Source organism: Tamandua tetradactyla, chromosome 1, assembly GCF_023851605.1.
Source record: "Tamandua tetradactyla isolate mTamTet1 chromosome 1, mTamTet1.pri, whole genome shotgun sequence".
Taxonomy (NCBI): domain Eukaryota; kingdom Metazoa; phylum Chordata; class Mammalia; order Pilosa; family Myrmecophagidae; genus Tamandua; species Tamandua tetradactyla.
Window position 1 is genome coordinate 217,171,919 of NC_135327.1, and position 15,355 is coordinate 217,187,273.

At 42.2% G+C, this 15,355-nt stretch overlaps 1 protein-coding gene across 20 annotated transcripts in view; it reads left to right on the plus strand.

The window, feature by feature from the left end:
• The window catches only part of PARD3 (par-3 family cell polarity regulator), a 676,839-nt gene extending 665,457 nt beyond the window's left edge, over positions 1 to 11,382 (plus strand). For all 20 annotated transcript variants that reach the window (XM_077152059.1, XM_077152104.1, XM_077152083.1 and 17 more), the window contains 2 exons: positions 1,929 to 2,056; positions 9,398 to 11,382. In XM_077152059.1, the coding sequence (XP_077008174.1) occupies positions 1,929 to 2,056; positions 9,398 to 9,791 (522 nt within the window). In that variant the 3' untranslated portion in view covers positions 9,792 to 11,382. The remainder of the gene's footprint in view (positions 1 to 1,928; positions 2,057 to 9,397) is intronic.
• The last annotated feature ends 3,973 nt before the right edge of the window (positions 11,383 to 15,355 follow it).

Sequence of the window (15,355 nt, forward strand, 5' to 3'; positions counted from 1 at the left end):
TCAACTTCTTTTTGCTCTGTCAGGATCAAATTTTCAGGCCTTTGGGAGAAACAACTTAAAAATACACCTGAAATTTCTACAAGACCTTGCATTTTCTTTTCACATCTCCACAAGCAGTGTGTCACAGAACAGCATGAGTTTTTAAAAGCTGGTTACTAAATCCTGCTGCAGAATGCCAGATCTTTCAAGACTGCTTGACACATGTACATAGCTTATACTGAGTGAAAAGGAAGGGAAAATGTGGTTCTTTTTTTGAGGGCATAAGAGAAATTGTGTAGTGTTTTCTTGCTTGGCTTTCCCTCTTGTCCAGTGGGTTCCCTCAAGCTTCCCATGGCTCACCATGAAAAATACAACATCTCAGTTTCCTCTTCGGCCACGCTCATGAAGTGTTATGGAAGAAAATGTCCGTCTCCTCTAATGTAGTTGATGAACAATTGGTTGGTGCTTTGTTTGCATAAGCAGAACTCAGTGAAGTGTTTTTCTTGCTGAAGGCACCACTGATGTGTTATTTGAACTGCGGTGTGGAGTAAGTCTCTGAACACACATTTGTTCCAATGAGTGTGGTTATAAACATCTCCTAGTAGGGACTGGGGTATTATAAAACCTAATTTCTTCACGCATTATTTTTGTATCGGGATATTTTTTAATATGCTCACTGACTACGGCCATATGCTTTGAAATTTTTGTCCTGTGTATTTCCTTATTATTGCTTACCAACAAAAAAGATAGCGCTCGCCAGGCAGAAAGAGGACAATAGATGATGCTTGCTACCTATTCAGATAAAAGCCAGCCATAGGAGCATTCATTAGGTAACAAACCAACATGTTGTCTTAGAACTACATTAATGAGTGCTAAGAATCAGTTATTTTAGAAAATGATTATGGAGTCAAAGCCTGCCACTGGCTTTGAACTCTAACAGAAAATCAATAACTTTGTTTTAACAGCATTCTTCACTCAGAATATGCCTTTTACACAATGCTGCATAACGCAAAAGGGGAGTGAAGGTTAGCAAGTACCAAAAATGATTGCTTAAGAGGGCAGGTCACTGATGCTGTGATAAACCGTTGTTTGATGTTTTGTAAAGTTAGAAACATAGCTCTCTATTTTGAGCAGAGCTACCCTTTTCTCAAAAGGCCAGATCTAGAAGGTAATGTAACGATTGCCAGTTGAAGTCCCCACAGGGACTCGATTTTACAGCGTGATACATGTATTCAATATGTGATTTGGGTGTAAGGCATGAGCCTGCTGACCAAAGTATTTAGCTCAAAGGATCAATAACTTCTCTATACGGTTATGATTAACTCGGGTAAAATGTCATCACCTAATAACCAATAGTTAATAAGCTATTAGCTTTCAGGTTTATTCTTTTCATAGATGTTTCTTTCCATTTGGCTACCATTCGTGCATTGGAGGAAACCTGTACACGACTATCAGTGCCTAGTTTAAATTAATCTTTGTTAAATGTCATCCAGCTATATTGTCTCCTGGGCTTCAATGGTAAAATATATATAACTATAGCAGGAAAAAATTAACCAGTACAGCCAAGTCTCAAGTGTGAATTATTGTCACTTTTTTTTTTTTTGCACAGACTTCTTGTCTTGAGTGCCTCACTCTCCTTGTATTTGCTGTAGATACAAGGACTGCAAACTGGTATCTAATATCAGTATTTGCCAAGCTTCATTAAGAAGACTAAAAAGCTTGACCTCTCAATTTTAATCTACATTCCAAAGCCAAAATCAAAATTGAAGATGATTGTGTATCTAGGGCCCAAAAGTGCAAATTATATTCCTTGATTTTGAAGAGGGAAAAAAAAGGTCACCAAGTTGCAAAATGTTTCAAAATCAGTCTTCAGAATTGTAATTAAATCAACAAGTTAGCCATATCACTTGTTTCTTTCTCTTTCATTCTTTTGTGTCCTTCTCCTTCAGCCAAACTCCAAGCCCTCGGTGCAGAGCGGCAGGCACTCAGTGTCGGTGGAGGTGCAGATGCAGAGGCAGCGGCAGGAGGAACGGGAGAGCTTTCAGCAAGCCCAGCGCCAGTACAGCTCTCTGCCTCGGTAGGACAGCTCCAGATGTTCAGATTCTCCCCCTCCCCACCCTACCCCCGTCCAAGAAATCCCTCCTTCCAAAATCTCGCTGACATTTCCAACTTGTTTCTAGCCAGAGGAGCTGGCAAATGGATGGATGGGAATGATTGCAGGTAGCTAGGGGTGCCATCTTACTGGATAGCAAGACTGAAAAGAGAGGTGCTTCAAGGACATGCAGACATTTCTACCCCAAAGCTCCCTCCCCAGAAGTGAGGCTGCGTGACATCCAAACGCTACGCTTAGTGGGCAGACCTGACTTCTAGTTATGGTTCTGCTACTTGCCACTGGCAAGCCAGAGTCCTCATCTGAAAGAGGGGAAAGTAACTCTTATTTGCTTAGCTCGTAGGGTAATTAGAAGAAATGATGCTTCATAAGATCTAGAGCTCTGTGAAAGGATAAGGTATTTACTGGTGTACCAAACCTTGCTCTCTTGTCCCAACAACGTGCTGTGACTCAGTGTTAAACTTCTGGGAGTTCAACTTGTATATAAGGGAATATAAGGAATGTTCGTCTCAACTGAAGTCCCAGTGAGAGGCGTCTCTGCTAAAGGCCCTTCTCCATCCTTGGACTGGAAAGCCCTCAGGTGACTAAACCTTAGCACATGAAATAATCCCCGATTTTTTATCTAAGCATTTCCTCCATGTGTAGTAAGGAATACAACATTTTGAAACGAATAAAACATTTTGAAACATTCAACTTCTAGACTTCCCCAAACAAGTCACTCCTCTGATCTTGACTCTAACAAGCATTTGTTACTTTGTTTCAAAAATATTCTAGGAAACAAAAACATTTTGGGGTAGGGGGTGGAATCCACTTGCCGTTTTGATATTGAGTGAATTATTTTGAACTTGAACCAAATAATGTTTGCTTGTTGGCAAATGCTTATCTGTGTAGACATGTGTGACCCATGTAAAAGTGATCTTGATTCAGTTTCTAATAAAGTTGAGTCTTTTTAAATGTTAAATAATCATTCTAAAAACCATCAGAGATTTAACTACAATGACACAGGTTAGTTAAGGGAATGTGGGAGTGCAAATTTCTACTAGGAAGTGTGTCATCTATTTTAGTAACTTTGTTCATTCAGTTGTTCTTTTCCAATCTATAAAGCTGTGTCTCCTTTGAGTACTAAAATCACTTTTTCCTTTAAATATGAGAATTAGCCACTAATAGTTGTTTATTCTGCTCTATGCAAAAGTCATTGAAGTTTAGATCTGGACAGGCCCTTGGAGGTCATCTCGCTTTACATGCCAGAAAGCAAGCTCAGAGAAATTAGGTAACTCTTCAAGGTGAGATGGCTAGGAAGTAATTCTGCCAGAATGCAAACCTGCCCATGCCCTAGAGCATTATGTTGCAAGGCCCATATTATAAGGGCTTTTGTTTTCAAGGGTGGAATATTAACAAGTATTATGTTCCCCTCTGTATGCCTGGAGCATTTGGAAGAAGGCTACCATATGAATCAAACCAGTGAATTGACTTTCTAAGCACTTTAATGAATGAACTTTGAGAGTTAAAGTTAAGAACATAGGTTATCAGGCGATAGAAAGAGGGTGGAGACCTGACATTTGGTGCTGAAGGAGTACAGAATGTGCAACAGTGATTGTGAAAATCCAGGAATGGATAGCACAGTACTATCTGATGGTAGCACAGTAATATGAGTACAATGAATGACGCTGAGTGTGAGTATGGTTGAGGAAGAAGGGCTGGGGGCATGTATGATACCAGAAGGAGAGATAGAGGATTAAGATTGGGATGGTATAACCTAGTGATGCCTAGAGTGGACAGTGATGGTGCTTAAATATACAAAAATAAGAATATTTTTGCATGAGGGAGAACAAATGAATGCCAGCATCGCAAGGTGTTGAAAATAGGATGGTATACAGGAAAAAAATACAATCAATGCAAACCAGGGTCTCTAGTTAACAGTAACATTGTAATATGCTTCCATTGAATGTAACAAAGGCATTATGTCAAAGCTAAATGTCAACAAGCTGGGGATATGGAGGAAGGGTATGGGATTCTTTGTGGAAAAAAAGGAAATGTCCTCATATAGATTGTGGTGGTAAAGGCATAGCTATGTGATTATACAGGAAACCATTGATTTTTTACTTAGGTTGAATTGCATAATGTGTGAATAAAACTGTTTAAAAATGCACACAGATATAAGTGTGAAAAAAAAAATGCTAAGCACTTAAAGGATTATATGTAGAAGTTCGTCTCTAGGAAATGCATTCCCCCAGCCTGCTTGGCTCGCATCCTCTGGGAAAGGTGAGGGTGGTAACGTGGCTGCACTGACACCCCGTGCGGCCTGCTACTCACAGCGTACGGGGCGGGGCTGGGGCTGCGTGGAGCACGTCGCCTGCGTGAGCAGGGCCACAGCGCAGGGTCATCCTCTTATTTTTATTGGCAAATTGTTTGACTTCACCTATGTCGGTTATAGTTGAGCGTCTGAGAAACGAAGGAGAAAATGAACAAAGTGTATGTCACACGAGGAGTGAGCTGGGAAATTTTGCCAAGAAAGGGACGTAGGAGAGGGGCGTGCCGGGATGCAGCCAGGGCAGGACAGCTTGGAGGAAGAGGAGGGCAGGGGCCAAGGGGCGAGGTGTGTGGGTGGTGGTGGGGGGAGTTTCTCCTGCTCATGGCGTCAGTAGCTCATATAGTCCAAAGTGGGTATTTTCTCTTAGGCTTCCTCCTTGCTTCTTCTCTCTGACCCCTTCCTTTTCTACCAGCCCGTCCATGCATAACTCCCACTGCCTTCTGAGACACCCTGCAGAGGGACTGGTATTGAAATCCACACGAGGGCTGTCTCTGTTCTTGTGGCTTTTGTAGTGTTTTCCTGAATAGCCAGAACTTTCCCTCCAGGATCATTGTAGCTCCTCAATTAATAATCCCTTTATTCTGTACAGATAAGAGAAGAGTAGTAATCCCCAAATTAAAGAATTGGGTAAGTTTAGGCAAGAGGGGTTGGTTGGCCTCCATAGGTGCTTCTCCACTTTCAGAGAAGAATTCCTCAGTGTGACCATATACATCTCCTAGAGGATTTTAAATGTTGAGCCGCGCACCTGGCTTGCTGCCTTGCGCAGCAGTGGCACCAGGCGACAAGCTGTATACAGAAGCGAAGGTCAGGAAGCCGCCAAGGTCAGAAGAACTGTAACAACCCATGGGCAGTTGAGCCAAGGCCAACTTCCTGCCATGTGCTAGTCTTCAGAGACACTTGACCTCTGCTTTTCGGATGTTGACAATTAGCGGAGATTTGTCTAAACAAGTTGGTATGGTATTTGAAACCAAAAAGATTTCACACACCAACAAAGCTCCATTACAAAGTGGAACATAAAATAAAACAAATGGTCAAGACTTTGTATCAATCACATGAGATAAGGTGGTTTGAATTAGAGTGAAGTATACGAGCCAGCGTGGTTTGAAAGTTCTAACTGTAATTAAGGAATTCTATAGCCAGAATTCAAGTTACATTTTGAAATGTCAAATAAGAAACATTAGCCAGGTGGTAATGCAAGTTCAGGCGGAAAGGGGGCCTGAGTGGCCCCACACTCAATTCTCAATCAGACTAGGATGTTTTCTTTTTTTCTCATTCCTAAATTGGTTCCTTTACTGCTTATACAAACAGCAGCTTTCAGCCCAGCAGAAATGTGTTCAGTCATAACTGCTGATGGAAAGGCTTGCTCCAAATCCTTTATTAAATACTCTTCTTTCTTTGCTTTTCCTTCCCTCTCTCCACATCCTCTTTATCTGTCCCTTCTCCCTCAGCTTCACTTGTGTATTGTCTGACTTTCTTGCTATGTATGTTTCACTTCTCAATGTCTCCCCATGGTCTCCCCATGGTCACCCCATCAGGCTGTTGATCAGGTCTGTAATCAGCTTGTCAACTTTTCAGCCATGGGCTTTATATCTTTTTTTAGCCTTTTCCCTCCACCTCTTGTGCACATCCCTGCCTTGGAGGCTGGCAGGCTTCCCTTAGGTCCTTAAGTTTGAGCTTCTGCACAAAGGCAGTCTTCAGGCCAAGTGGAGATAGCTGTAGTCCTTGAGCTAGTTATTGCCAAACCGGGGTCTGTGCTTTGAGTGGATTCAGAAATTTCAATGGGCTCATTCCCAGGACCAAGAAATTCAGTGAAAGGAAATTGATATTTTATTGGTGCTGTTATTAGTAGGCTTTGATTGAAGGATGATGGGATACTAGAAAGAATGTGGGCTTCCAAGCTTGGTCTCCCTTCTCTTCTCCATGGCAGGACTTGAGGACTTACCCTCATAGTGAGGCTTCTTCAGCTGCTTTTGGGTACCTTTCTCTATTCCTTGATCTTTACACAATTCCTTGAACCAAGCAAGGAAAAACTCATGTTTTGTGAATATTTCTTCTTTGGTCACTGTATTAGTCAGGGCTCTCCAGAGAAACAGAACCAACAGGATATTTCTATAGTAAGATTTATTAGAAGCAATTGGCTTACATGACCATGGGGGCTGGCAAGTCAGAATTCATAGGCAGACGATGATTAGGAATCTTATGCCGAAGTCCCTAGTCCAAATTCCCCCGGGAGAGGGAAGCTAGCTGGCTGGCAATTTTGGTAAGAGCTAAAGTTGAGGTTGAAGCCAGATTCCTTGTCTGACCTACGAACTCCTCAGTTCTGGCATCTAAGACTTCCACTTGGCTATATGAGGCAACTCCCCACACTGCTGAGGGCAGTCTACTTTGTTGATTGTAGATACAAACAACTGATTATAGATACATATTCCATCTATGAAATACCCTCACAGTAACAAGCAGGCCAGAACTTGACCAAACAAGTGGACGCTGTACCCTAGCCAGCATGCCGCTTAAAATTAACAGTCAGAAAGGTGCCCTCAAAACAGGTCACCCAATCTTTGAAGGCAAAATGACTTTTCCTTCAAGTCCCTCCTCCAACACAGGCTCATTCGCCATTGACTATGGTCTAGAAACTTTTCTTTGCACGTTACATGTGCTAATTCTTTTCTTTCTCCACACAGCCCTCTGAAGTTAGATCTGCTGATTTCACAGGTGAGATGTCTTGGTCCCAGAGACCACCCAGCTGGCAAGTGGCAGACGTAGCATTTGGTTCTATGTCTGTCTGGTCTAAAGCCACTCGCCTGGGTGCCAAGTTTTCTAATGCAGAAAACTCATCTTCTCATTGTCTGTTTCTTCCTTCTTTTATTTCTTTACAATCTGCTCATTTCTCTTCCTCTTCTTAATCAAGAGCTTGCTGACACCATTAGCTGCCTTACTAAGGGAGGATGTATATGTGTGTGTGTTCACGTGCATATGTATGTGTGTGGATGTATTTCCCCCATGTATCTTACTTAAAAACCTCACGACTTCCTGCTTCCTTTTCTCCATTCTGATTAATTTGAAGAAAATTTTAACTAAGAGAAATTATTTTCCCTACATCTCCCCAATTTCCATCACTAACAAGCCTGTTATGAGATTTCAATGTGTTTAAATATAGAAAGATTCCGGCTTCCGAGGCTGAGGTCAATTTCGGCATATAGCAGAGTGGCATAGAGCCCAGGCATCCTGGAGGGGTGTGTGTGTGTGTGTGTGTGTGTGTGTGTGTGTGTGTGTGTGTGTGTGTGTGTGTGTGTGTGTGTGTGTGTGTGTGTATTAGTGGATCTCAGTAGGCTATGGATGAAAGAAGAGGCCACTTTTCTACAGCCTATTTCTGGTTATCTTCAAACTGATAACTAACCCGTGGAGGAATCCCACAGTTGTTGCTGTAACATCAGTAAAAAGTTCGTTGTTTTAATTAAAGTTTCATGATTAATGTCAAATCCCTGGTTTCATGCCGACGCTTTCCATCATTCTTGTCTCTGGGCAGATAAATTTATGACTTTCTAAGTGAAGATAATCAGTGCTTTAGGCAAATAAACTATCCCATCAAATCTAAGGATTCTTGCCTGGGCTGATTGTACAAATGGTTTTGACTCCCATTAAAAGAGAAGCAGATAGATGTATGGTGGAGTGTACAATTATTCACAGCCAAAGCCAGAGATGGTGCCAGATATTGAGTCATTTCCTTATTGAAAATATCCCTGACTGCATTTTAGGCCATAAGGAAAATGGGCAGATTTCCTCCCAAACCGTATTGAAGGCACTTCTGAATGTTAAAAAATGCAAATGGTTTGATTCCCGCAGGTAGGCTCAGTGGCTTCACGGACCTTGTCTTACCTCTCTAGGAGTCTCTTTGAATATTCAGCCACATTGTGTGTCTGTTGATGTGAAAGGCTGAGCAATACATTCTGCTGCCAAATGATTTTCTTATTGATATATGGAGCAGTACATTTTCTTTTATTACTCAATTCTCTCTCCCCCTTTTCCATTTTCAAGGCAAAAAATTAGGGCATGTCTTCCTTTTTGGCACAAAATTGTTTTACTTTATCATAGCCAATCTTATTGTAAATTCATAAAAGCATCTAGAGACTTGATAATAAATTAAAGATATTTCAAGACAATAATGTTTCCTGAAAATGATGTGCAACTTTATTGCAGAAGAGAAAGGAATTTGAAATTTTTGTATGATTCTGATTTATCTCCCTATCCCAGGGTGACAGAAAACAGGCTAAGTAGGTTTTCCTGGCCTTTGGTACAGGTACACGTGTAGGAAAATAATGCTTACTCTCAGACTTCCAGGTCCTAAAATCTTGATGAGCATGTGTTCTGACGAGAGTCAGTTGCTGACATACACAAGTCTAAAGCCGGTGCTTTAAGGGACTGCCTGTTGCATTTTTAATCATAAAGGAGTCTAGACTTAAATCTTTCATAACTGAACTCATATTGCAATCCATTACATGTACTCCATATCAGCTAGCTTCTCTGGCCTTATGGTGGCAGCTGTGTAAAATATTTGTTTTGCTTGTTTAGAATCGAATTGTAACAATCGAAAGCGAGCAATTATCACGGCAGCAGAAGCCGCCAAATCTCTAATGCTCCTATACAGCATCTTGCCAACGTGTGGAAATTGCTGAAGACATTGTATCCCAAGCAGAACAGACCAGTACCTACCCAGACACAGGAAGACGGCCCTCCTTGTTGAATAGCTGCTGCACATCTTCGTTCTCTCCCCTGTGCAGTCATTGTTTACTATCTAGGACTGGGAGCTTGCTGAGGACAGTCCAGTTTTCTCATTTTTTCTCCAGCACCTTGCATAGCATCTGGCCCATGATTGGAACATGGTGATATCTGGGGAAACATTGTAACACCTCTTCTATCCCCACTGCTTGCCCCTACGTCCTCCTTCCTCTCTCCCCTTCCTCCGACCCTCATACTAACCTCTGCGCTTTACTTTCTAGGCAAAGCAGGAAGAACGCCAGCTCAGTCTCCCAGGATTCTTGGGAGCAGAGCTACTCCCCTGGGGAAGGCTTCCAGAGCGCCAAGGAGAACCCCAGGTACTCCAGCTACCAGGGCTCCAGGAACGGCTACATGGGCGGGCACGGCTTCAATGCCCGGGTGATGCTGGAGACCCAGGAACTCCTTCGCCAGGAACAGAGGCGGAAAGAGCAGCAGATGAAGAAAAAGCTTCCTCCCGAAGGGCCCAGCAACTATGACTCGTATAAGAAAGTCCAGGACCCCAATTACACCCCTCCCAAGGGGCCCTTTCGGCAAGACGTGCCCCCCTCCCCTTCTCAGGTCGCCAGACTGAACAGACTCCAGACTCCTGAGAAGGGGAGGCCCTTCTTTTCCTGAGCAGAAGAACAGATCCTCCAGGTCACGCAATAAAGGACATTTTCCTCTGAAGACTTGTACTTTGGGCGTTTTTTAAAAACCTGATGGTACTATGGAATATTTCTGTTGTCGGTATCAGTGCCTTTAAGCAGTGTGGGCAAAACATGGAAGGCCTTAATTGTTTGCCACTGTGTCTCAAGTGTGTGTTTCACGGAAGGATTTCCCACCATCTGACAATCGTCCGTTCCAGGTGTTTGCACGCCCTGCTTCTCTCTGCAGTCCCGGGACTCCTGGCCCAACTCAGGCGCTGGTATTCCAGCCCCACCCAGCTTGGGGTGACAGGTGGGATGGCGCCTCTTGCTCCCTTTATGTTTTCTTAGGTATGTAGTGACCGCTCAGCCTCTGGTGGACGAAAGTGGGTGACGTACACCAGAAATTGGAGCTGAAAGCTTCTTCACAGCACCTTTTCATTGCAGTGCTTTGTAACCAGTACGCTTTTCCCTTCCCTTCCTCAGCTCCCCATAAAAGGAAAGTCCCCTTAGCCTATGGAAGGAGCTAAGCCATGTTCTAATGCTTTTTCTTTGGTTATCATGAGAGTCCTTTTGGAACTGCCTTATAACTCAACACAATTAACAAAATGAATAGCAATGATGATGGTCTGTGTTTATAAATAACCGTGTCCTCTCACGGTCCCGATGCCTTGGTGGCATCACCGCCACCCAGGGGAGGGACAGGGCAGGTCTGACCACCAGCTTCTGCCTGAGTCAGGTTCTGGGAGATGGTAGCTGAGAAAAGAAGTCTCCCAGGATGAGCTCACGGTCCAGCACACCCCAATCATTATTTTAATTAGTTTTTGTTTTGACAGGTTGGCAGGGAGGGCTTAGAGTGGGACAGAGAAATCGGCCATTTTTGGAATGTAAAATTGGATCTGCTTTCAGTGGTTTTAAAGTCGGTTGAAGTCGAGTGCCCCAGCACATCCACCTGCTGTACCCACCTGGCAGCACCACGTTGCTCAAAATTTCCACCTTGAAATATAAATGACAAGGAAGGGAAAAGCCGTGATGCATCACACACCAAACATTTTGGGGTCCCAAAACAGTGGTAACAAAAGATTGCTTGTGTCGATATTTTCAGTGTACAGAGGGTCGTGAGAACTTGTGTAGCTCACGTTTTTCATTTGTCGGTCTGAACTCTTCATGTATTGTAAACCATAGCTGGGTTGCTGAAGTGCCTGCAAATCCTGATGTGAAAAAAACAAAAAGCTTGAGATTAAAGCTCAGCATATCATGTATTAACAAAAAGAAAAAGAAAAAAAAAAAGAGAGAGAGACATGTATTGATATGCCTATTTTTTTTTACTGGCACATTGTATTTTTGTGTCAACTTGTTTCTAGAAAATATGTGAAGTGTTCACACACGTACCTGTGTCTTTTATGCATTTCTGTGTACTGGTTCTACTTGTTAATAATGTGCAGCCGTGTTTCAATGCTGTTAGTGTAGACGCGGTCAGCGCGGGTGGCAGTGGCTCTTTCTCATGGCCTTCCCTGAGCTGTGAGAAATAGCTTTCCCTGTACATATGAGACTTATAATAAAAGGCATATTTCTTCCTGTTCTTTTTGGTGCCTGTAGTATTCATGTGGAAACTCTCCTAGCTGTTTTTTTTTTTTAAGTATATTAACAGATGTGATTTTTTTTTCATATTCAGAGAAAGCTGAAAGTTTCCTCAAATATCTCTGTGTGCAAACACAGAAATGGGTGATTGAATGCCTGAGGAGAGAAGCATAGGAAAAGCGAGAAGGACTGTCTTAATGAGTCCACTGCAAGATCTAAGCTTGACTAAAGAAGCACGGAGAATTCTCAACGAAAGGAGCCAACACGCTAGAACTAAATAAAGGGGGAATTATATAAGCTAATTCTACATGCTGTTTCTCTGACTGCCCTTCCCCACCTCTGAGTCATTTTGGCAAGCCGGCTGTTTTGATTTATTTAACCTCGAGTATCATGAGTCCAGAGAAAGTTCTGATTCTAGTTTGTTCCCCAAACTATCCTGGCTTTCAAATGTACACATACTTGTGTAGTGTTTTGGAGGCATAAAAAGGCAACACATTCCTGGTCTTTATTAACTTGCTTCTGTGCAAACACAGAAGGAGATGTGGTCTCCACCCAAAGGGCAAGCTTTGTAAGGACCTGTAGAAATGTCCTCCTTGTGGTGTGGTTTAGCATCACTTGGTTTCATAGTAGTGATTATCCTGCTACTAAATCCAAATACTAGGCTCCTCAGGATTAGTAGTGAAAGGATATGGTGTGCCAAGTTAATATCACCTGTTTGTTTTGTACATACCTGCAAGGTGTGGGAAAGTATAAAAGGAAAGATGGACAGATTTGTTAATTTTCTCACTGGCCAGGAGGTCCATTGCAAATGCCAAAATTTTCAGGTTATTTATCTCAACTGACAGGTACAGACCGAGAGAGGCAATATTGAATGTTGTGGGGACTCAGATCACAAAGGGATTTGTAGATTAAGACTGACAATTTGGACCACACTGTGCAGAGAAGGAGAAATAGATATGAGTTAGCATAGAAGTGAAAATATACTCCAGAAAGCAATCTTATCTAAATGAACTGAACTGGCAGAACACTTTATGGGGACTTAAGGGTATTATCAGGAAAAGCAAAGTCCAGAGGAGGAGCCAAGTGAGGCACTATCAAGACTTTGGCTGTTCCTAGCCTTGCACCCTCAGAGAGACACCCCAAGTCAAGAGGGGGGGCAGGTCGAGCCCCTGAGGCACAAACTCAGATGAGTATGGAGGTGGAATAGCTCAACTGTTCCTTGGAGAGGGCCCCTAGTGTACAATTATTGCCTCTTAGTTTATTAAGACATATACATTTTTTATGTTACATATTATATATGCATATTTATATGATATAAATAAATGTGCATCTTACTTTGCCAGGGCTACTGTAACAAAGAACCGCAGACTAGTAGGTGTAAACAACAGAAAATTCTCTCACAGTTCTGGAGGCCAGATGTCCACAATCAGGGTGTCAGTAGGACTGTGATGCAGAACTCAGTCTCTGACCCCAGGACATGGCCATTCCGCTCCGGCTTTGCGTCTCTGTCTTCACATCCTCATCCTAGTTAATAATATCTTCAAAGATCTTATCTATACATAAGTTTGCATTCACAGGACTAGGGGTTGGGACATGAACATGGCTTTTTAGGGGACACAATCCATATCATATGTGTGATATATATTACATACTATATCACATATATAATATATGTGTGTGCATGTATGTTGTTTTGGCTTGCTAAAGCTGCCAGAATGCAATATACCAGAATGGGTTGGCTTTTATGAAGGAAATTTATCAGGTTAAAAATGTAAAGTTTTAAGGCTGTGAAAATGTTTGAGTTAAGGCATCAAGAGGGAGATCCCTTCTTTTCAAGGAAAGGCTGCTGGCCTCTAGGGTTCCTCTGTCACATTGGAAGGCGCATAGCAACATCTCCTGGACCTTCTCTCTTGGGCTCTGGTTTCAAGATGATTCTCTCCACTCCTATGGGTCCTTCTGACTTCTCCTGAAGTCTTTTCTTTCTCTTGACTTCTTTGAACTCTCTCCAAAATGTCTCTGCCTTCTATCCTCTCATAAAGGATGCCAGCAAGAGGATTAACTCACCTTGAATGGGCTGGGTCACATTGCCATGGAAACAACGTAACAAAAGTTCCCACCCACAGTAGGCCTGCACCCACTGGGATGGATTAAAAGAAGATTGGCTTTTCTTGGGTACATAACAGATTCACACCAGCGCAGGTGTATGTATAATTTAAGCACCACCACCTGCTCTTCCTGTGGACATGTAGTCCAAAGGCAGCTCAGAGGTCAAAGCTTTCTACCACCAGGAAGGAGAGTGGGACATGGGCTTCTCAGGTGACCACCAAGGAAGTCTAAAACATCAAATAATTTCTTTTGTGTTGAGTGGGGGCAATTGTTTTTATTTCAAGTCCAAATTTTTGAAAGGGGGCAGAGAAAATAAGCAAACGGAGCAGAGCATTTTGTCCACAATGTATTTCAGGAGAGTCCACCAAGAAGAGTCTGGAAACAAGGCTACAAAAGGTAAGAAACCAGGAATCACTGAAGCTTCTTGGGTCAGACGCCGTCTACCTCTGCCCAGTTTGCTGCTTTTAATATATCCAAATACGGCTGTCTTCAAGACCACTCCCACTGGTATGTTTTATTGGAAAGCACACATGTGTACATATCCATATAACAGGTATGTGCTTATGTACACGTGTAATTCTATATTTGTCTGGTAATTCCAATGTGTTCCCTATTTCTTCCTATGACTCTTGCTATTGCCTTCAGTTTAAACCAATCTAATACTAAGCAGATAGCTTGTTACTGGTTTGTTTGCTAATCATGGAAGAGTAAACCAGGCAGGTTCAACCAACTACCTGGAAGAATATCCTGTGATGAATGGCTTCCTTTGGATAGCATGGTGTGCCATAAATTTAAATGTCTATTTAACAATCAGGTTTTTGTTTTTTTTTTTTTAACAGAGATTACTCACATGATGACATGTCAGGTAAGGAGATAATCTTCTTTTCTTACTTCAGAGACAGGATATCATCTTAATAAGGCAGCTAATAAGAACATTCACAGGTCAGAAAGAGAGAGTGACGGGATGCTTTAATGGAAAACCACCTTCAGCTGTGAGTAATGATTAGATCACAAAAGCTGGTTGAATTAAATTGATTCTATTTTTAATGTGTGGGAAATGAGGATTGTAATTTGGAGCATAAGCTCTTAAACAAAAAAAAGTAAAAAGCAAATGACATTTTACTTCAGCGCTTGTGGAGGAGAGGGGAAGGAAGGCATGGCACAATGCAGAGTAGGAACTTCTTTTGCCATTAGATATATTCTTTCCACCAAAATTCATCATCAAAGCCAGCTCATCTCTTTTCCTCTTCCTTTAAATATCCTAGCAGTGGCACCTTACTCTCAGCTTTCCTATCCCATTCAGCAAACCAAAACTCTCTATTTTTCAGTTTGTCTATAAATTGAGTTTCTTTAGGTTAAACCATAGAGTCAAGAATTTCCTTTTTAGAGAATCACATTATGGGTCCCATAAGATCGAAAATCCTTTGTTCAAGAGGGTAAGCCCATATCCTCGCAAGTTATTTTCTTTTCTATATTCAGATTTTAATTATCAGTTTCTATTTTCTAATTTCTTATTTTTTTTCAAGCAAGTGACAGTGGCATTAGCCTGTCACTATCCAGATGGGTCTATTTCATATGGAGCAGAGGAGAAAAGTGCAAGAAAAAAATGGAAGAAGTCCTCCCTCCATGGAGTTGAACAGTTATTCATTTTTCATGCTTAGCACTTATTTACTCACAGGATCAATTAAATGTGTGAAAAACACCCTTTTTCTGAATTGCTCAGTTAACTGCTGAGTCACCTCACACTGTCATTGGCTCACAAAGGCCAGCTGGAGTTGAATCCTGGGCACTAGAGCTGTCTTGCCATCAGGTGATCCTTTTCCAGAAAGTTCTCAGCTTGGACGGGTCAGGGGCTGGTTGTGAGAGATG